Consider the following 22909-nt stretch of genomic DNA (forward strand, 5'->3'; position numbering starts at 1 on the left):
TCCACATCTGACCTGGCTATCCCACCTCTGCCTTTCCTCCCTCCACCCTTACCCCTGCGGCTGTGGGAGCAAGCTGGTTGGTCACTGGGCATCTGCGAGCAGGATGGGCATGAAGAGCCGCTGGGGTTTGGTTCTCCCGGGGCAGCTCAAGCTGGTGGAAGAAGAGAAGGCAGGCAAAGGGGGCAAAGAGACTCCACGATGTTGGAGGAGAGGGCACCGAAGGGTTTGGGTTGTAGTTTGTTGGATTGTGTTTTTTAATCTTTCCTTCTTTTTTAAAGAAAAAGCCCCCATCCTGTGTCATCATTTTTATGGGATCTGCAATTCTGGCAAAAATCTGTCTTTAATTTAGCTGTCCATATAAAAATCCTCACTGTATAATAATGAACAGATGCCATGGAATTTAAGCTGGAGCCTCGACTCCTCCCCGCTTTCCCCCCCGCGCCTGGCACTGGGCACCGGGCACCGGCTGAGTGGCACAGACTGGCACCAACGCGCGGGCGAAGGGTGGGCAGGGGGCGACCTGGGCTCGTCGCCAGGGCGCTGGGGTAGTAAAGAGGTGTCCAGGCGCTGGGCTTGGCCAGTCGGGAGTTTTTCTTGTGGAAGCATCAAGGGAGAAGTGTCTGAGGAATTTTTCTGTCTTTTTCTACAAAATGATCAGTAGTTAAGGATTTTGTTTGGTTTTGCTTAGAGGCTGTGTGGTTCTCAGATTAAAAAAAAAAAAAGCACATCCCTCCCCCCAGTATAAATCCAAATGTTTTCGATGTTTTAATTGAGTTGTTTTTAACCCACCCCCTGCGCCTCGCCCCGGCCTCTGCCTCAGAGCCCAGCCGAACGCTAGTTCGCTGCAAGCGGGATCCGTTCCGCACCCGGCCGGCCCGTGGTATCCTGGGCGCCGGCGCCTCCGGGGACTCCCGGGCAACTCCCGCGAGGCCGGAGTGCCCTGTTGCCCTCCAGGAGTGAGGCCAGATGTGGCATCTGATTAAGAAGCAGGAGAGATGAAGGAATAGAGAAATCCGCACTTGCCCCTCACGATTCACTCGCTTTTCCCAAGGGGAAAGAAAAAAAACTCTGTGAGTCCAGTTCCCCTGCTGCCGCCGCCTGCGGTCGAAAAAGCAGGTATGGACTCGGGATTGAGGGGTTGGTTCTGAGCCCCCACCACCCCCACCTCTCGCCTTTAATGCGACTCTGGCGAGAACAGATGTCCCAAGCCGGGCGGACTGCCCAGACCCGGCCCAGCTGTGCCCTTGGTGAAGACTTGGCTGAGGGTAGGAACTGGCACGCGGGTCCCCAAAGGGGCTCGGGGGCTCTCTTGGCCCTGGCGGGACCTGACCTCTCAGCCTTGGCCTCCTGGCTAGCCGTAGCCTCGGGCGAGGAGCGGAAGCGCCCCAGAAAGACCCGTTCCTAATTCAATTAATTTCGAAAAGAGGAATGAGACGCAGACAGAGGTGGAGAGAAGCCCAGAAAGGTTCGAGTAACGGAACAACAGGCATACACTCGGCCGTGGAACCCTGCAGCCTTAGTCAACCCTGGGAGACTGTGCCGGGTTCCTGCGCTGGAGCGGGCAGGCGGGCTGGCGGCGCCAGAGCCACACCCAGGCGCGCATCTGGGCAGCGTCTCCACCCAACGCAGTGTCCCAGCTCCCTTGGCACAGCCAACATCTCTGGGGTTCCCTGGCTCTCTCCCCCTCAGAGCACCCCAGCTTCCTCTCCCTGCACTAGGTGGCTGAGTTTCCCATCCCTTGGCATCTGCCCACAAGAAACAGTTGCCTTCCTGCTTGTGAGCCCAGACTTGGTCAGGGCCTTCTCAGGCTGGCACTCCGGAGCAGGTGAGGACCCTAGTGCTTTACGGTGGAGAAAACTCCAGAGAGCAAAATGACCCTCCCAAGGTGTCTGCACCTTTTCTTACTGCTTCTCAAACAGGAAAACTTGGTCCAGAATTTTATATGAATGTGGAATAGAAAGGCAGAAGCCACTTTAGGAGCTGGGAAAGCAGCAGTGTTTTAGGTTTTTTTCAGACCCCAGGTCATCACCCAGTACTAAAGAAAGAAAAGTGACTGTGTCTTGGGCTGTGAGCTGAGAAGCCTGTTGTGATGGCTGAGCCCATTTGCGCCCTTCCACGTCTCAGCAAAAGAAAAAGCTTTCTCCTTTAAGCACATAGGGGCAGGAGTACTGGGCTGACCCCTGTTGTCACACGGTGAACCTGAGGGTCGAGGTCAAGACCAAGGCTGGTCAGGCCTGGCCTCCACTGTCTCTTTCTTCCCACCTTCCTTGAGAATTAAACTGTGGAATCTAGAACTATCCCTCAGTCCCAGTGTTCCCTCAAATCAACAGATTCCTCCAAGGAGCAGGTAACTTCAGGTTAAAGATTCTGGGGAAGATGAGGGAGCAAAGTTGCCCAAGAGAGAATGAAATCTCTGACTTCTGTGAGAGATCCTTGCATCCTCCAGCTTGTGGACTTCCCATAAAAGGGAAAAGGAGGAAAAGTAAACACAAGCCAGTGGAATCTAGGGAGAGTCAGGACTTCCCCGTCTCTGATGCAAGTGGGGCTCAGTTTCCCTGGATTGTACTCAGTGATTTGTTGAGCTATCCCTTTGGGTGAGGAAACCAGAGCTAGGGGTTCACTGGGGGTTCACTGGGTGGGGAGGGGTCAGTGTTCAGATCCTGGGTGAAATAGGGTTAAACAGAGAGGAGACAATCAGCAGTGCTTTCCGCTCTTTTTCCCCTGATATACAAATGACCTGGACACAGAGACACTTCTATTTCCCAGTCGCTTCCAAACTCTGAACTTTGAACAGGGGTGAAAAAACCACGGGGAAGACACCCTGCAGATTGATCTCAGCTCCAGCCTCTGGTTTGGCTGCCCAGGAGCTGAGCCTAGCCGACTATTTCCTGCTTGGAGATTCCTTTGCTCAGGTTAAGGGGCAAGGAGGGCGTCCTCTCTGCAACTTTTCCCCTTGCCCTCTCCCTCCCACCTCTCTGGCCCCTTTCTCCCCCCCACTCCCCCGCCCCAACACACACACCTCCTTCTGTTCCTGGAGCTTCACTGTGTGTGTGCACACAAGCGGGAGAGGAAAAGACCTACGAGGGGGAGTTTGGGGCCGTGTGTCGGCGTGCATCTTCTTCTCCTGCTCACCTCGCCATCTCACCAGGGAAGTGGAGTGTTGGGGAAGGGGGCGATGGGAGGACAAATCGCAACTAGAGAGCAGAGAGTGTGGGGGAAGGGTCAGTAATTGGGAAAGGGGCAGCTCGTGTGGACGTTGGATTCGGAGGAAGCGGAGGCACTAGGGATCCCCGCCCCCAAAGTGACCACAGACACAGTGGCCCTAGAGTCATCAGCATCCTTGGAAGTGGGCTGGAATCTGGCTTCAAAAACAAAATCAAGCTGCTTGGAGGAACCAGAGGAGCTAAGCGCTGGAGTCTGTGGTCTGCCCAGGAGAGCCAAGTAGAGGGATCTTTTGCCTCTGGTCCCAAGCCACTTGAATCCTGCCTGGACTGGGACTTCAGAGCAGGCTCTGGAAAACCAGCTTTGGGAGAAAAAGCTAATTAACCTTGTTCTTAGAGCAGGATAAGACTCAGGCCTCAGGATGTGTACTGAGTTCCTTTTCTCTCCCATTTCCTGCCAGGCCATGCCCCATGCCATGAACAGACCTGACTCCTTCAGATTCGGGTCTGAGATGATCACTTTGGTCCATACTCCATGTAAGAAATTAGGGAGGTTGAAGGTGAACCGATTCCTTTCTCTCCCAAAGTAAGGGTGATTTTTAGGTCTATAAGACACCCATCATTAGACCACCGACAGGGGTGAATCCTCAGAACGAAAGGCCCAGTTCTAAATCTCACGCTAGAGCTAAGCAATCCTATGAGAATTCCAGAGAAGGAGGTGAAATTTTGAAACGATTCCAGTGAAAATCTCCAAAAACTGAGAGAGAATTCTTTCCAGAATTCCTGCAGACCGGGCGTTGGGAAGGGGCCTCACGCTGTGCGGCGCTCCCTGGGGCCAGGGAAGCTCGGCCTCCCTCTGGGGCGGGACAGCGAGAGGCTGGACGGGAGTCAGCACCCGGGAGTGGACAGCTCCCCGCCCGGTCCCAGCTCCGCCTCCAGCCTTCTCGGGTTGGAGGAAGGAGGGCAAGGTCTCTACTGTGTGGTCTCTGCTGTGTTGGTCTTTTAGGGGAGCCGCGGAGCTCAAGGTCAGAGAGTATAATCCGATGGACCCTTTCGCGCCTAGTGAGTCCTTCAAGCACCTTTCCCTTTCCTCCTTTGTCAGGGTGCTTTCATTTTGGGGTCTTGGGGCCAACCTTTAAAAGCCTCAGTGTGCCTGACTTCAAGCCCCAAATTGAACACTACAACCTCCATTTCAGCTCTAAAACGAGCAGAGGTGTTTTTGAAAAAATAATTTAAATAAACAGAGTCAGAAACAGTCCCGTTGTGGTACTCCTAAGTGTGTTCAGGCTTTGGGATGGCCGGTGTTTGGGACTTAGACCCCTCTCCAAATATTCCAGTGAGCACTGGTGTCTGGACTGGAGTGAGGCAGTGTGCTGTTCTTTGTGGGGGAGGTCAGTTCAGAGCAGCCTCTGCTCCGGAGGCTCAGAGAAAGAGAACCCTGAGGTTACCTTGCCTGAGAGGAGGATGTGGCTTGGGCCGTCTGCCTGAGGGTTTCCTTCTACCTGGAGCAGCACCAGGCAGGAAGGGGCTTGTCCCGGTGTGGATCAGAAGGCTTCTCGCTGTCTGGTCAGGGGAAGCTAGTGGCTTTGTCAAGCTCCACTCTCTCTACATGATGGGCTCCTAGACTCAGGCCCGCTCACAGAACTCTGGGGGTGTTCCATCAACTTCATCAACACCTCTACAAATTTCAATATTAGTAAGGCTGAAAATGGCTGATTCCCTTGAGTCCACTGAAATTTTAAATTTAAGACTGGAAAGACTTCTTCCATTAATATTTCATCCTCATAACCTGATAGTTTTTCTATTTAAAAGCATCCCTGTCTGGCTCAAATGGTTGTCTCTTGATTTCTACACACTCATTTTTTTTTGCAACAGTGGGCAAAGGATTGTAAAATGACCAACTGCTCTCATCTTAGTTATTTTTCAGTGACGAAAAGATATTTTGTTTTCAAAAGAGGTGCCTGTGCATGTTGGGGAACTGAAGGAGTGTAATGAGATTAGCGCAATGCTTTGTGCTGGGGGCGTGTGTGAGTCTGTGTAAGGTCTGTGAGGGGCAGCAAGTGCAGCTGTTTCGGTGCCCAGTGGGTGGGTGTGAGGGGGTTTGTAGTGTGGGAATCCTACCCAGGAATTTCCAGGATTCCTCTACCTGGCCACCACACAGTTATTGACTCTGTTTTTTCATCATGCCGAATCCTAGCTCAATGCCCGGAATGAAACGAGGCCACCGTGAAAAACCGGTCCGGCTTTGCATCTCATTTACATAAATATTTATTAATCGTCATTAAACTGAACAGAAACACGCAATGCACTTCGGGTGTCCGACGGGAGTTTCATCTTCGCTACAAGAGGAAGGTAAAATTGCGTGTGAGTGTGTGGGTGTTTCGCCTGTGGGTTTGCATTTTTGCATCGTGTGTTTGGGTGTCTGATCTCCTGCCTCCAGTGGGGAGAGGTTCTCCTTTTGCCCCTTTTATTTTGGGAAACCTCCAGAAGGAGTCCTCAGCCCTCTCCCTGCCCACCTGTCAGCCAGAGCCAAGAGGATGCCAAGGACAAAAACTCCCTCTCCAGCTACCGGAAATCGCCGGGCGCCTGAGGCCCAAAGAGGCACAGTCGGGCAGAGGTGGGGCTGCCTTCAGGTCTGGATCTCCACCCTTGTCCCGGGAAGGGATCGAGTTGCCTGAGGGGGGTTGGGGGTCGGCGAGCTCTCCTCCCACTGCCCCCCGACACCAGCTCTGGGCCTGCGTGTGCGTGCGGTGTGGTGTGCGTGTGTGTCTTTCATGCAAACCCTCCCTCCCCAAACCGACCCCCCAACAGTTTGCCATTCCATACAAATTTGGAAACAGATTTTTAAAAAACAGCATGACGCACAACGGGGACGGGGCGGGGGAGGGCAGTGGCACTGGGGCCCCAAATCTCGGAGTCTCTGATTGTAAGAACCTGGGGAGGGGAGGGGGCAGCGCCGGCCCCCACTTCACCAAAGTGCACAGATCCGCGCTTGGGCGGCGCGGCCCGCGGGCCCGGAGGGGCATCCCGGGGCCGGGCCGCTAGGCTCAGTCAGAACCTCCTTGCATAGATATTTGTGTCTTTTTATTATTGGTAGTAGTATTTTTTGCCTTTTATTGCTTCTAAAAGTTCTTACTGCGTTTTTTTCTGATCCAGACTCTGCGTTCGGCCTCCGTCGCCTCAGAATTTTTTTTTGTATGTATGTTTGTTTAAAAAAGGATAAAGGGGGAAATGGACTCTAGTTACAAATTATCTTGGCCTCTCTCTTTCCTCTCAATCCACATTCCCTCCCGCCAAAATTAAAATCACAAAACGCTGAGACTAGGGGTTGGGGATGAGGGCTTCCAGGTCCAGGCTTGGAGCCCAGACTTATGCCCTTTTCAAGAAAGAGGGGGCGACCGGCTCCTCGGCAGCTCGGTGACTGTTTCAATAATAATAATAATAGGAGGAAAACAGTATACCACAGCTCAGTTGCCCCCCTTACCAAAGCCTTTGGGCCTGCAGGTGGAAAGGGGAAGAGGAAACAGTGCAGGAATTGGGAATGGGAGGAGGGGTCTCCAGAGAGTGCCCAAAGAGGGTCCCTGTAGAAGTACTCCCTGGGAAAGAGGAGAGAACCCCTTGGGGAGAGAGAAGGCGGGTCCCCTGGGGGAAGCGAGGCCCCTAGGACGGGCACCCACAGATAAGAGGACCGCGCTGCCCAGGAGAGCGGCAGAACAGACGGCCCGCTCCCCGCACCCCGCGCCGGGGTAGGTGGGGGTGCCCCTGCGCTGGGGGGGTGGGGAGGTTGGGGGCAGGGGTGCGGGCAAAGGCAAAAAAAAAAAAAAAAGGAAGGGGCAGGCGCGAGGTCTCAGTTATGGAAAAACGCATTGAGCTCCTCGTACATGGGGCCCCGGTCGTGGTGAAGGTGCATATCGTAAGATAAGAGATTCTCCGAGTGGACGCCCCCGCGCACAGCCGACGAACCAAAGACCAGCCCGTGGCCCGTGGGCCGCGAGCCGGGCAGCGCCGAGTAGTGCATAGAGTAATGGTAGCTCTTCTCGTGGTCGGGCGACGAGTCCTGCTTGAGCGAGAAGTTGCCATTGAGGCAGAGCGGGGGGCTGAGCGGGCCCTCGTACTCGGAGCTGTTGTAGTCCGGGCTCGCGCCGCCGCCGCCCGCCGCCGCGTACAGCGTCTCATAGGCGGCGCAGTAGCCGTGGGTCCGCAGGGCGTGCGCCGCGCCGCTGCCCAGGCCGCCCGCCGCCTGGCACTGTGCGCCCGCCAGGCGCGAGCACGGGTAAGGGTAGGGGTGCATGGCGAACGGACCGCCCGAGCCGTGGAAGCGGCCCGTGCCGTCGGCGCCCTGCTCGGTGAGGAAGTTGCGCGAGTTGAGCTGCAGGCAGCCGGCCACCAGGTTGGTGGTGGGCTGCGACAGGCCCTTGCACAGCGTCTGCACGTAGGACACCAGGTCGGGCCGCTTGCCCGAGCGCAGGATCTCCGAGAGCGCCCAGATGTAGTTCTTGGCGAGGCGCAGCGTCTCGATCTTGGACAACTTCTGGGTCTTGGAGTAGCAGGGCACCACCTTCCGCAGGTTGTCCAGCGCCGCGTTCAGGTCGTGCATGCGGTTGCGCTCCCGCGCGTTCGCCTTCTGCCGCCGCAGCTTGGAGCGCTCCAGGCGCGCCTTGGTCATCTTGCGCTTCTTGGGCCCGCGCTTCTTGGGCCGCTCGCCCTCGGCCTCGTCCAGCCCTTCCTCTTCCTCCTCTTCCTCCTCCTCCTCGCCCCCCAGCTCGCCTTCCTCCTTGACCTCGGCCAGCGCGGCCTCCGGCACCTCGTCGGAACGGAGAGGGACGGGCTTGGCGGCCCGGGCGGGCCCCGGAGCCCCGGGCCCCGGCTGAGGCGGAGGTGGCGGCGGTGCGTCGCCCTTGTCGCTCCTCGGCTCGTCGTCGTCGCCGTCGCCCCAGCTGGCGAACTTGGGCACGTCCGAGAGGAGACCGGGCTCGCTGAACAGGCGGGTCAGCATGGTGCCTGAGGACGCCCGGCGGGCAGGAAGGGGAGACAGAGAACACAGAGTTAGGGGCGCGCTGGGCTCATGCCGCGCCCCCTCCACCCTCCTCCACCCCCGGGTCCACTGCGGGTTCCTGCCCGGGGGGCCCTGGATGCCCACCTCCTCCGCCTGCCCCACCCCGAGCCTGCCCAGCCCTGCCCCGGCCGCGCGCCCGGGATCTCGGCCCAGGCCCTTTCCCCAGCGCTGGGCCCCGGCTCCACCCCTCTCCTGAACTAGGGGCCGCTCCCCGCGCCGGGTCATCTCCGGGTGTGGTTGGGGACGGAGCTGAGGCTTTAGGGAGCAGATCTCTTCGCCGGGGGAGGCGGCACGATCGCCCGGAAAGCCTGTTCTCTCCCGGCATTGGAGGAAGGCTGGGCGGCCGCCGGTGGGGACAGCTGCCCCGCTCGGCGGCTCCGGCGGCCCGGGCCCCTCCGCCCTGCTCCCTCACCCTCCCGTGGCTCTCACCCCCACGCTCCCTAATCCAATTTGCAACTTGGCCGCGCGCCGCCCTCGGCTCGGCCCCCACCCCCGCAGCCCCAATTCCAGAGGCGGGAGGATCGTTTCCTCTAGCCCGGCGTCCCCAGCTCCCGGAGCCGGCTCGGGGCGGCGAGGACTGAGAAGCCCGGGCGTGGGGAGGAGACGGAGAGAAGCGAGCCTCGTCCGTCTCCCCTGCGGTCGGGGACCCCCTTCCCCCCTTTAAACTGCCTCCCTCCCACACGTCTCTTCAGATCTCGTTGTATTTCGGGATTGATAGGGAAAAAATAATCCAGATTTGTTTGTTTGCTTCTCTCTCTTTTTTCCGGTGGTAGGGAAAGGTCGAAGGTTCCTCCGGGACAACCACGGGGGGTTCCCATCTCAGGCTCTTCACGCCCCCCATGACCCTGCTTCCCCCTCCTCCCCAAGCCCAAGGCGGGCAGAGACGCCTCCCTCCGCAGCCCCCGGAGCTGCAGCCCCTTATGCGAGAGGAAACCCGGGGTTCCTCCGATGCCCACCCCATGAGGGGGCATCACCCCAGGAAGGGGGGATTGGGGGACCGTCCTGTCGGCCGAAGAAGCTGCCCACCCCCCCAACCAGCGGGTCAGATCTAGCTCCCTTTCGGACAACTTACCTCGGAGAGGAGTCAAGGGGAGAGGGGAGGGGAGGGGGGGAGGGGGGCAAGAGAGAGAGGGGGGAGAAGAGGAATCTTCTCGCTTATTTCATTGTTCCCCCATCTTCAGGGAGCGGGGGCAGCGGCTCCTCAAGGCGGCAGGCGCCGGCGTCTTCAGAGCGCCATGCGAACCGCGGAGCGAGTGTGGCATCTCTACCAGGCGGGGTACCAGCCTCTATGCCAGGCCATATGGGCTTGGCACGTCACGGGCAGCAGCTATCACATGAGAGACGGTGATTGGCATGCGTCTGCATTGGGGGAGAGCCGGCTCCCCCGGGACCCGCCGCCATCTGTCACTCTCTACTCCAAAAAAAAAAAAAAATTAAATAAATAAAGGAAATAAATAAATATCTCTGCCGCCCTCCCCTCCCCGCCCAACGCAGGGAAAGCAGGGATTGAGAGGGAGGTAGGAGGAGTTGCCCCCCTTGGATATAGAGTCCCCCACATGGGAACAATGGGGTGGCGAGGTTGGAAATTGGGGGGTTTTGATGTTCCCAATTCTGTGCTCCCTCCAGGGTCCTACTCTGTCCATTTCTTTCCTTGCAGGCCCCCAAAGGTGGGTCAGGAACCAGAACCTAGGGTCTAGAGAGGGGACCTCTATGCTTGCCCCCACACTCCCCCAGGAGGATCCCCTTGACCACAAAGGGACAGCTGAGGCCTCCTCCCGGGGTGGGCGTGGGGGGTGTCCCTGGCCTAAGCCCCATAGGTAGATGTTGGCACCGTGCCATCCCTCATCCCTGTCTGCCCCTCCCCCACCCACCCTCACGCACACACAACATATGTGGCTGAACGAAATTCAAACCAAGGGAAAGACAGAGAAAAGGAAAGACTTGCCTGGATGTCTGTGCCTCTGCATGGGCGTGTGTGTGTGTCTGTGGGGACATGTGTGTGTATCTGTGGAGTCAGCCGATGGGAAAGATTTTCTTGGGTGTTTGGGAGCACATGTAGGTTGGGATCCGGATGGAAAGCAGCCCCTGGGATAAGACTATGTGCCCACCGTCTGGGGGTGGGGTCTGGATTCCTATCCCAGAAACCTCTCCCTCCTCTCCCCTCAATTCCCAGCCCCATATACCCTCCCCCTGCGAGACAAGTAGCCCGTCCCACCAGTCTCTCTCTCTCCTGGCCTCTGACTTGGTTGTTTGAGGGAGGAGGGGTCTGGGCTGGGAATCGCCTCAAGTTCCTGGAGGAGATGCAAGCATTCCCCTCCCCCTTCAAAAAATCCTGAAAGTAGAGAAGCCAACTCCAGCAGTCCACCAGTGACCGGGGGGAGGTAGGTCAGACAGGTGCCTTGGTGAGGAAAGTAGGAAATTGCTGTTTTCTCTTACAGCTCACCTTTCAACCCTCTCCCTGGGCCAGACACAGATGCATGGATTGAGGGAGGAAGCTTTACAGACACACACACACACACACACGCACACACACACACGCACACACACACACACACACCTGTTCCTCAATCTGTATGCAAAAAATGGATACACACCCCTACTCAGATACAGTCATGTGTGTAAGCAGGCAATCACAACCAGGTGTAGAGAGACCCTGGTCTACACCTTTATTCAGGCATTTGTTCAGGCAGACCCACATTTCCTATCCCTCCCCATCCTCCAGCTTCCATATAATAAGACAACTTCAATTATACTTGACCACACTCACTTTAGGGCTTCCCTGGTGGCTCAGAGGTTAAAGCCTCTGGCTCCAATGCAGGAGACCCGGGTTCGATCCCTGGGTCGGGAAGATCCCCTGGAGAAGGAAACGGTAACCCACTCCAGTATTCTTGCCTGGAGAATCCCATGGACGGAGAAGCCTGGTAGGCTACAGTCCACGGGGTCGCAAAGAGTCGGACACGACTGAGCGACGGAACGGACGGATGGACACTCACTTTGATGGCAACCACATGCCAAGCACTGGGTGGTACAAAGACGGTGGTCTGGTTCTCAGTCTGCACAGGAATACTTCTCCTTCTAGGACTTCAGGAAGGGGTCTTGGGCTAGGAAGACACTGATTCGGTGTCTGGTAGAATGAACTAGGTTCTAAACAGAGGCGTACACGATGGCTAAGGAGGCCTTGGGAGAGGGGGACTGCCGCTGTGTGAGGCTCAGAGGCACTTGACCAGGTACCAGAAGGCACCTCAAAGTGTCCTTCTGTGAAAGTGAAAGTGTTAGTCAATCAGTTGAGTCCAACTCTTTGGATTCCTGGACTGTAGCCCACCAGGTTCCTCTGTCCATGGGATTTCCCAGGCAAGAATCCTGGAGTGTATTGCAATTCCCTCCTCCAGGGGCTCTTCCTGACCCAAGGATTGAACTCAGATCTCCTGCATTGCAGGTGGATTCTTTACTGTCTGAAGCCCACCAGGGAATCCAAGTGTCCTTATACTGAGGCCCATAGTGGGGGACTGACTTGCCCAGGACTACGCAGTGGAGCACACAACTGGATCTAGAACCCAGAGACTTGACTCCCAACCCAGTGCTCCTTCTATAGTCCCACAGTCTGCCTCAGGGGTCCCCAAGGATGAGAAACCAATGTTAAGTCTTCCTCCATTCATACATCCTGGTCCTGGGGAGGCACATGATCTGGGGGCATTCTGGTCATGGCAGAGAGGGCCAAAGGATAGACCTCAGGTGGGGCAGAGATTTAGCAGTGCTGGCCAGGCCCCTGTACACTTCTGAGCACAGCCTCAAAGGCTTTCCTGTCTCTTCACTGAGACTAGGGATCTTCAATCCAGACACACGGCCCTTCTTGAGTCCCTCAGTCATATGGTATTATGATTCCATGCATATGCTTTGGGCTCCGATTCCTGGCCAACCCTACCTACCATCCTTAAAAAATGCTGAATGCCTTGAACAAGTTACATAACAGCTCTCAGTCTTGATTTCCCCATCTGTAAAATGGGGACAATTATGCTACACTTGATAGGGCTGTTGTTAGCACGAAATAGGATAATGGGTGTATTGAGTTGAGCATGGGGCTAGCAATAGAGTGCACCTTCAGTAAATGCCAGCTCTCCTTTTCCTTAAAGCACTTTGTAAACGATAACATGCTTTACACTAATAATTTCCTGCACATACTCCCTTATACATACATATTCAGAATGCTTTGTCTACATGGGAGATGAGTTTTTGTTAATTAATCGGTGAATGAACGGATGAGTGCATGAATTAATGCTTCCTTGGGGTTGAAAGATACCCCCTGCCCTCTCCTTTGGACACTGAGGCCTGGGTTAAGCCTCACAGGCCCCTACCAGCTCTGCTTTCTACTCCAGCGGAGCCCTCTGGAGGGCTTCCATCCCTCCCCTGTCTCCTTTCAGGAATGACCTCACCCTCCTTCAGGGCCCCCCCCCAGGGAGAATGAGGCCTGAGGGGTTGGGGGGATGTACTTGGGGGGATGGAAAACTTCATTCCTCTCAGTCTGCTTGCTGCCCCTGTCTTTTCTTCCTTCAGAAAAATGGAACAAGTTTTTCTCACTCGACACATTTCAACTTTTTTTTAGAAGATACAATAAAAAACAGGGGAAAATTGGAACAGAGGGAGGTGTGGGATGGGCCTGCCTTAGACATGAGCTTGAGAGAGGTATAAAACACACGTGTCCACATACACACGAACAAGCATGAGCAGACAGGGACGCCCGTGCTCCTCGGTGCACCCAGAGATGCAGAGATGCGGTGACAGAGAGACAGAAAGAGCCAGAAATGGAAGGAAGGAGATGGAAGAAGAAGGACACCCAGAGATGCCATCTGTTCCTCCCCCTGGCATTGGGGGAAGGGAGTTGGTGAGGGGCCTGGTCCCCTCTGGGTCTCTGAGAGGGAAAGGGGAAGGGTAGGCATCTCAGGCAAGCCTGGAAGATTCCCATTTCTGTTACCCACCCCCATCCAGGGAGCTGGGAGCTGAGGGTCTGAGGTTCCCATGGAGACATAGCCCCATCCCAGGGGAGGCCACTGTCTGGGCACCTAAAATGGCTGCCTCAGAGGGGTGGCGGCCATTTTGTGCAGGCGTAGGTCCTGGGTTGGGGCGGGGGTGGGGCCTTGGGGGTGCAGAGGGGAGCGAGCCGGAGGGGATAGGTCATTCCTGAGCAGTCTAGGGAATCTTGCTCAGAGGACTGGAGAATGTTTTATAAAGCTGCTCTCATTACGCCCCCTCCTACACTAAAAAAACACACACACACACACACACATAAATCTGTAAACCTCCATTCCATTCAGACACCCAGAAGGACACCTAGCCAGACACTTGCCACCAACATCACCAGGCTCCAAATAAGACTGGCGGGGGCAAGTGTGCTGGGGAAGGGGACTTGATTTCCCACCAAAGGGCCAAACCGTGGGGAGCAAGGGGGTTACGGTCCAGGTGTCCATTCCCTCAGCCATTCAACGCCATCTCTGGGGGCCTCCCAGGCTGAGGTGGTCTGGCAGGTGGAGCGTGAGGGCAGGAGCCGGACAAGGAGGGGGCAGTCCGCTCTTCTGCCCCCGGCTCTGATTTGAGGTGAAGGGCAGGAACGTGGGGATCCTCGGAGGGCCCGTGCCCCTGGCACCGAGTGTGCTGTGGGGCAGGCGGCCGGGGAGGGGCAGGCTGGCACTGCCCACACGGTGGCTCTGCCGTCAGTCCCGAGGCGGCGGCCAGCCTGCCGCCCGCTCCCAGCGCCCTGTCCGCCCCAGCCTGCCGGCACGGCGGGGAGGGGCACCTGCCGCCCCTCCCTGGCTCTGGGGTGGGCACCTGCCCCCTCCCCCGCCCGCCGCAGTGTGCTGGGGAGCGGCGGGCACGCCAGATGGCGTGGCTGAGAATGCGGCGGCGTTGCCGGGAGGTGAGGGCTGGCACGGGTGATGTGCGGCTGCGTGCCTTGTGGTGCCACCGGGGAGGGGGCGGGGGAGGACCAGTGAGGTGTAGCCCCCATCCTCCGAGCTGACCTCCTGTCCTGACCTCCAGCTCACCACTAGGATTTTCTTTGACTTCCTTTGCCTGCACCCTGGGCTCCCGCGCTGGGCCCAGGCCCCACCCAAAGATAGGTGGGCACCTGCCCACAGCACCAGGCCTGATCTGAAAGTCCTGAGTCTGACCCCTGCTGCACACCTCCCTAATCTGGGACAGAGTGCCATGAGGAGACCCACTAGCCCTCCTGCAAAGCCAGTCCCTGCAGGATTGTTCCCTTGCTCCAACAGTACAGTGACCTGTGTCCCATAACCTTTGCCTTCTGGCTTCTGGGCCCTGTTTTGTTTTGAAAAGAGCTCCTTCCCTAATGGGCTCTAGTCTCTGAGTCTCTTTTTTCTTCAAATTCATTCTCATTCCTCACCAGGAGCGGTCCTGCTTGGACACCTCCTCCTGGGTGTCTTCCTGGATCTCTTCCTGGCAACTTCAGTATTTACCACCCACTGTTAGGACAAACCATTCACCCATGTCTCCCTGACTTGACTGTGGTAGCTACTTACCTTATATCTCAGTAGTCTGGGGCTTCACACAAGTTGTATAGAGTTGGTGTTCAATAAATGCTCCTTGTATTAATGCCTAACTGACTTAGAGGGTTAGGGGTACTGGAGCCTTTTTCCAGAGAATCTCCTAAAGTAGTTAAGTGCTAAAGTCGCAGGTCAAGCCTGGAGCCCTCAGACTCCTCCTCCTGCCTTCTGCACAAGTTTCAGTCTGGGGAGGAGGACTTGAGATGGGGGGTCAGGTCACAGGTTTTCCTTCGAGTGGCTCTCAGAGAGGGGGCTCCATGCATGGAGGCTGAGTCTGGGGGTGCTGGGCCCCCATTCCCTGGGCACAAAGCTCATACTCAGGCCATATGAGGTCCTTCACTGCCTCCCTCTCCCGGGGGATTCCTGCCCAGCAGCAGACCCCTTCTTGCGCCTCATATCTCCAGCAGGCTCAGAGCCCCTCTGCTACCCCTTGTCCTACCCCACACCTTCCTTGCATGGGGTAAAGGCAGCTTGCCACAGGGCTGGGACATGAGGTCCAGGGACGCCACTGAGTTGTCCCACTCTCACTGCTGTTTCTTCTTTGCTGATGCTGCTCCCCAAAGCCACCCCCAATACCCCAACCCTCTTTTGTGGGTCTACCTCAGCCTCTCCTCCCTGGAAGGTTCTGACTTCCCACAGGCCCTTGCTCTTCTGGCTTCCTCAGAAGGACTGGGGGTGTTCATCCTGACCATTCTATGGAAAAGTCAAATCTGAATGTAGTATTCCCCTTGTCGGGCACCTTCAGTGGCTCCCCATCAACCCTAGGATCAGGCCTTGCTCCTTAAGGACAACTGGATCTGTTGTTGTTGCTGTGCAGTTCTCTCTGTATGTCTGTCCCTGCCTTGAACTCTGTCCCTCAGCCACTCTAAGCTCCTCCAGCTTTCACCAATCTCCTGCCTGTGAGCTTGCTCAGGCTGTCCCCTCTGCCTGGAGCACCCTCCACTTTCTTCACCTTTTAAGCCTAAGCATCACCTTCTCCAGGAAGCCTCTCTGGGTTAGATGCCCTTCTCTGACTCCCCTAATGCTTTTTTCACACCTCTAGGGAGGCACGGGCTTCCCTGGTGGCTCAGCAGTAAAGAATGTGCCTGCCAATGCAGGAGACACAGGTTCGATCCCTGGGTCGGGAAGATCCACTGGAGAAGGAAATGGCAACCCATTCCAGTATTCTTGCCTGGAGATTCCCATGGACAGAGGAGCCTGGTGGCCTACAGTCCTTGGGATGGTAAAGAGTCAGACACAACTTAGCAACTAAATGATGATGACAGGGAGGTGCAGGCCGTGACCTTTGCCACACAGGTCTCTCTCACCTGGTAGGCAGTAACTAGGTAAAGGGCCTGACACCCACGATATCCTCAATAAGTGTTTGTGGCAACAAAGGCCTGTCCCCTCGTTGTCCAGAAGCTGAATGCTGGAGCCAAGGTAGGACACCGGCCCATGGGAAGCTCCTCTTCCTTTCCCCTCAGTCTCCTCCCAACCCTAGCACTGACATAGGACCTCAGCCTTCCCCTCTGTAAAATGGGCATGATCATTACAGTAAGATGCCTGCTGAGCATCAAATGAACAAACAGGTGTGGAAGTGCTGCCTCAGCAACTGCCCCATCCAAGTATGGCTGGTTTGGCCTCAAGCTCCTGATCAACTGTATTAAAAAAAAAAAAAATTGTTCCTGAAGTTCTGTTCATCACCACATCTTTGTTCTGCTTTTCTTGTTACTTTTCCAAGTGAGCAGTTGGGATGTCCTGCCCCTGCCCCTCCACGGGTCCAGCCCGCAGAGGAAGGCAGGCAGACGAAGAGGGAGCTCAAGGTAGTCAAAAGAGCACCAGACTTAGCGGGGTCTCAACCTTGATCAAATCATGTAACCCTCTGCTTCCTCATCTGTAAAATGGGAATAGTGCCACGTGTCCACCCGCTGCCTCTCTCAGCACTGATGGGGGACAAAAGGACAGCTCTCGGTGTGGTTAAGCCCTGATTGACGGCGGATGGTGGGCACCCGATGGGGCAGTGCAGGGCAGTGGGAAGAGCACAGGACAGTGTGCATCCCAGGCTCTCTTTCCTCCAGGTGGGCTCTGTTTTGAACTTGCCCATGACTTCGGCATGTGCTGATTTCCTCCCCTGGAAATCAGAACCTGGGAGCTGGGTTGGGGACTCCTGGGAGCCTGGCACTGGAAAGTTCTCAGATGCCTGAGCCCAGAGTTGGTGCTTGGTGGCACCTGAGGCTGGCAGTGGGCACAGATGACCCACAGCTGCAGTGGTGCTGGTGGTCCCAGGAGGGCAGCCTCAAAAAGCCATACATGGAGGGTGCACATGGAGAGCAGAGCCAGCAGGGCAGGAGGGCATCATTTAACCTCCTGGTTTAGTCCCTGGGAAACTGGAGCCCAAGACAGTGTGAATGAGACTCAGCTGTTACCTCCTTAGTTCAGTACCCTGAGGGGTCAGGGGGCATGGGGAAAGAAGGGAACAGTTGAGGGGTAGGAGCCTCGTGGCCCAATGCCCCACCTTATAGATAAAGAAACCCCACATCACAGAGAGGGGATGCAACCTGCCTGGTGTCACACAAGTGGTGACAGAGCTGGGACTAGAAATGAGGACCTGATTACCGCTTGCGGGTTCTCCTGTCTCTTGGGCTTTAGAGCTCTCTGTAATAAAGAAATATCTTATAATCCATAATAATGAAATGACAGCGGTAGTGTTACTGGTGCTGCGCCCTGGCTTCACTCACACACAATCCTATTTCATTCTCACCATGACCTCAGATGTGGGATGACTGTTAACTCCACTTGAAGACAAGACGCAGCACAGAGAGGTTGAGTTCAGGCTGCTGTGCCAGAGCCACATAGCTAGTAAGTGGCAGAGCCTGGATTTGAACCAAGCTCTGTCTGACTGAGTGCAGCCACTCACTCACCTTTATATACGACGTTCCTTTCTCTGAAACCCAGGTTATCTCTACACTGTAGGACCAGTGGGCTTTCCAGGTGGCACTAGTGGTAAAGAACCCGCCTGCCAATGCAGGAGACATGAGATGAGATCCCCTGGAGGAGGACACGGAAACCCACTCCAGTATCCTTGCCTGGAGAATCCCATGGACAGAGGAGCCTTGAGGGGTACAGTTCATAGGGTCGCTGCAAAGAGTCAGGCACGACTGAAGTGAATTAGCACATGGAACCAGTAGAGAGGGAAAGGAAGCTGCCCTTGGAAGATATAGTGCCAAGGGTTTGCCTTTTGTTCAGGACCCCACATAATGGGAGCCAGTGTCCCCTGCCTGGGTCTCTGCAGTTCTATTCATGGGTAGGTGGTGGTGGAGCGGGGAGTCCCTCTGAACAGTGAAAGGTGCAGTCACATCAAACATGGGGTTTATCCATCCAGTATCCCTCTTCCTTCAGCTCCTTTAGGAGGTGCCCTCCTCACCTTTGCAGGTTTGGTGAGATGCTTCCTTCACCACACAGTCCTCCCTGATGCCCCCTGGGGAAATGCCGCTCTTTCCTCTGGCCCTGGGCTCCAACTTGAGCACTTGGGATGGACAGACCCCCTGGATTAAGTTTACAGCTTAATCACTAGCCACCTGCCAGGTCATTCTGTTTTTCCCTCCGTAAAATGGGAATAAGGAGCCCTGCCGCACAGAATCTTTGTGAGGACTGGAAGCGAAGTGGTGTCGTATGAGGAAGCTCCTGGCACTCCTCCTCCTCGTCCTTCTCACTCCAGCTTTCTCCCGGATCTCTCCTCATCACCCCCGCCGCGTGCCCAGCAGAGGACCTGGCGCGCCCCGGCCGCGGGTTCCCGGCTCGCAGCCCGCCCTGCCGCCGCCGGGCTCCCTCGGCACGTGCCCCGCGCCCCGAGGGGCCGCGTCACCTCCTGGGAGGCCTCGGCACGCGCCCTCCCGCCTCGAGCCCGGCTCCGGCCGCCTGTCGTCTCCGGGAAAGGGGTCAGACGGGCAGCTGGGAGGTGGGGCGGGCGGCGGCGGGAGCGGGCGGCTGCGGGAAGAAGACGCTGCCCCTTTAAGGTGCCACCGCCGCGTGGCAGGGAAACAGCTTGTGCCAGCCCCATTCCGCCCGGCTCCGCTCGCAACAAGAAACACAATGCATAACAATCAGGCGCGCGCTTGGAGCCGTGCCACGCGGCGGGGGCGGGGCGGGGCCGCGGGCGGGGCGGGGGCGCCCGGGTCGCGACCCTCGACCGGCGTCCGGTGGCCGCGGGCGGGCCGGGACCCTGCGCTGCCCCGCGCGGCCGCTCCGCGCCCCGAGAGGTGGCCCGGCGCCCCGGCGTCCCCCCGCCTCGCCCCGCTCGCCTCCCTCTCCCTCCCCGCCTTCGCGCTCCCTACAAAGTTCATTCCCACTAACTCTTTTCCAGGCCACTTCCCCCTCACATCTGACAATCCGGGGCCCCTCATTCTCCCAGTAATCACTCCACTGCACTAATTGCACATGCAAATATGCAAATGCGTATTAATTAATTACTATACTAATTAGTTCTGTGGTATTTGCGAGTAATAAATCATTGGATGGGAGCGAGGAAGCTGGAGACCTGGCCCATTTTCATTCTGCATAAAATTTTAATGGTCTCTCTGGCTGATCCGGGACGGCAGCGCGCGGAGAGGCTCTTAAAGGGCCAGTGGCGGCGAGAAGGGGCACGGGGCACCGAGCGCGGGGCGAGCCCGGCCCTGGGCAGTTTTGCAGGTGCAGCCCTACGCTCTGCAGAGGCGGTCCGGCACCGGGTTGGCTTTTCTCCTCCCCTCCCGGAGTAAGGGTCCTCCTGGGTGCCTTCTGAGGAGAGAATCCCGGCAAGGAGGAGGAGGAGGAGGAGGCTGAGCTTGGCTGCTTTAAGAAAGTAAAGAGGGCAAGGAGCCGTGAGAGGCCAATGCCAAGGCCTTTGGGGCCCCAGGAAAACAGAAATGAAGACTCCATTTCCAGGATGGCTGAGTAAACTAAGGCACCGGGCAGGCCAAGCTAAGCTCTCACCCCAGCGGATCCCCCGGGGGAGAAAGCCTCTAGGATGTTTTGGGTGCCCTAATCTTGTATCATCCTGTCTCTGATGGGGGCCACCAAGGTTGGGGGTACTTCCAACTTTTCCTTTCCACATGATCAAGCTGCTGCCCCGCCCCCATGGGCACCAGCTGGCACCCTGGCAGAGCAGTCCTAGGCTTGAGTGGGCCCCTGAGACCCTTCTTTTTTTCTGGAAGGTAGTCAGGACCTGGGCACAGGGAGGGGGCTGGCGGCTTCACAGGACCATTGACTCAGGGAGGCTGACGGTTGTGTCTCCTGATTGAGCCCAAGCCAGGGTCTAGGGGGAGGTCAGAGGTGGGAACATTGAGGAAGTGGAAGCTTCAGGCCTGTCCTGAGCCGGGATCCCCAGTACCAGAGTCTCTAGTCTGGTTCTACTCACCCTCCAACCTTCTGCATCGGCAAGCCCCTAGTGGGGCAAGGCTTAAAGAGAATCAGTGCTCTAGTGGGGCCTGTAATAGTAACAGCAGCTCACCATATTGTTAATTCCAGGGAACATGTATTCAGCTGGAGACCTGTTCTGAGAATTCTAAGTGGCTCACAACTCTCTAGTGACGTAGTTTCTACCACAGGCCCCTTCATGGATGGAGAAACACAAACGCAGGCTCAAGACAGTTAAGCAATCTGCCCAAGGTCACTCAGCTGCGAGGAGTGGAGGGATTCGACAGTCCAGTTCTGACACCCAGGTTCTTTTTGCCACCCTTTGCCACCTCTCTCTCCACCATCATGCCCTCAGCACCCGCAGAGAGCCAGGCCCTGTGGCAAGGATAAGAGTTTCATGGGTGGTGTCGCATGCAGCCCAAGAGGGAGGGACTGGGATTCTCCCCAATCTAGAGCTGGGGAACCCAAGGCTCAGAGAGGGTGACTAAGTTACTCTGGTACACAGGGAGGATGCAGTCAGCCAGGCTCACACTGGCTGCCAGCCGCAGAGGCCAGCAGGTCTCTTGGCGTGGGGCAGGAAAGGGTCCTGACAGCTACAGAGCAAGAGAAGAAATGGAAGCGATTTCAGTTAGACTGTGGGGACAACTTTCTTTTTGAGAGGTGGGGGCTCCAGGAGTAGGGTGGGGTGGAAGCTCTTCCTTCTTTCCCAAGAAGCAGACTGGGGAAAGGCCATGGCTACCTGAGTCAGAAGGAGGTGGGGATAGAGGAATGTGAGGGAACAGAAGGAAGCAGAATGAGAAAGCCCAGTCAGAACCATAGAACTCAGAAATCCTGGTTAGGTTTTCTGAATTTTGTCCCCAGACTGCCTATCTGCCCCCACCCCTGGAAATCTCCTGAGCACCCCCACCCCAAGATTTGCTATTTGTGGGAAGCTAGGAGATCCAGTCTCTGCTCTCATCTCAGCAGAGGGATGAGAAAGCTAACACTGTTACATGACTGTAAGCACCTAATATGTGCCAGGAACTTTGTATGCCTCTAATTTTCACAACAGTTGTGTAATTATTATCCCTATTTTATAAATGGAGACACTGAGGAAGGGAAGAGAAACTCTTTGCCCAAGGTCACACAGTTAGTAGGTGGGAGACAGGGATTTGAACTCCCAACCTGATGTGCTTTACTACACAATTCCCCATTTCCAACTGAGCTCCTTGTATCTACAGGGGCATGACCGGATTGACCCTTTTGCCTAGCAGAGTCAGTAGCAGAATACAGTAGCAGCAGGCATTTCACCTAGAACTTGCAGATAAAAAGAACATGTCTCCTGTCTGCCATTCACAACACCCCCCACCCCACCCCGTGTGGATTTTCATGGTGCCTTTTATATGCTGGTGGAAATTGGGCAAATTGTATATTCTAAAGGCCCAGATCCTTCCTCTCATTATCCTGGGACTGAGTGTGTGTGGGCATCTCCCCAGAACAGGGAGCTCTCCCAGCATTCCTTGCCCCCCCATTCCCCCCCTTGAGAGAACAGCAGGGTCAGTGAGTCTGTTAGCATCTGTCAGGGAGACCACCCTGATTTGGGAACTGAGATTCCAGTGCACTCAGGAATGAGTCCAGGGTCCCTTCACCTCCCAGTTGCTCAGGGAACTTCTCTAGGGAATAGGGACACTGCATCTCCCCAAGAACTAAGAAACTTTTGACACCTACCCTCTGGAACAGGCAGTTGTGGGTTGGGGGTTAGAGGGTGTTAGAATGGCCTTTGGGCTGCAGAAAAATCCTCCTCCCCTCTCCAGTCCACTGAAGCCCAGAGAAGCTGGGGTTTCATCGGGGTTTCCCCCACACATGCCCAGTTCCTGGGAGACTGGGGGCAAGTTAGGGAGTTGGGGGAAGGAGGTAGGAGGGGCAGGCTGGCGGCTCTGAGCTTCTCCATGCAGCCCTCGGGGCCGGGTGCCTGGGCAGGAGGGGGGGCAGAGCAGCTGCTGGCGATTTATTAAGCAGTCACGGAAAAATTGGTTTATAAATTAACAGCTGTTTTAACTTTAGGGCCTCTTCTTCAGGGAATGGAAGCAGCCGACTGGACCGGGATTGGAGTGTGTGTGAGGCTGGTGGAGGGGGTGGGAGGCGGCAGGCTCCGGCAGCTGGCGTTCTTTGGGGGCAGCCTCAGCTGGCACCTCGGGGGGCACCAGGCAGTGGCCAGAGCAGGGGGTCTCCAGGTGCCCGGGGCCGAGGCTGCCCCCGCTGTGGGCTGTCGGCTTGCTCATTCTTCTCATCAGCATCCCACCTGGGGGCGCCAGAGGGCACAGATACCGCTGTACTCATATCTGCCAGCAGAGGGCAGCCTCCACACATTGATTTTTGCTTCCCACCCAGATCTGTCCAACCTGGGCTGAGAGAGAGAGAGAGAAACTGGGACCAATGTTGAGCAAGAGAGAAGCTCCGTTCAGTGCATGCAAGAGTTCTACTCGCCCATCCTGGATGTATTAAAGACTGAAGTAAGAGTGGGAATTCTGGAGTCAGATGGTCTGCTTTGAACCCAGGCTGTGGTCAGAAGTTCTGAGCCTCATTTCCCTCATCTGTAAAATGGAGTGAATCTATTGAGGATTAAATGAGCTAATACGTATAAAAGGTCTAGCCCAGTGTCCAATACAGAGTAATGCTCTCTATAGGCCATGCGTTGCCAATTTCTATGACTTATGTATTTATCTACTGATTGATTCCTCAAACCATTGCCTCTACAGCATTTAGTGCTACTGTATTCTGGGCAT

General features: G+C 56.3%; 1 protein-coding gene across 1 annotated transcript; it reads right to left on the minus strand.

Annotated features, from left to right (window-relative positions):
- Positions 1–7008: 7008 nt before the first annotated feature.
- On the minus strand, positions 7009–8230 carry NEUROD2 (neuronal differentiation 2). Its single transcript, XM_055396849.2, has one exon. The coding sequence runs from the start codon at positions 8155–8157 to the stop codon at positions 7009–7011; it is 1149 nt and encodes a 382-aa protein (XP_055252824.2). The 5' UTR covers positions 8158–8230.
- Positions 8231–22909: the final 14679 nt, after the last annotated feature.

Source organism: Moschus berezovskii, chromosome 20 (assembly GCF_049115385.1).
Source record: "Moschus berezovskii isolate FMDL1 chromosome 20, NW_MosBer_1.0, whole genome shotgun sequence".
Classification (NCBI taxonomy): domain Eukaryota; kingdom Metazoa; phylum Chordata; class Mammalia; order Artiodactyla; family Moschidae; genus Moschus; species Moschus berezovskii.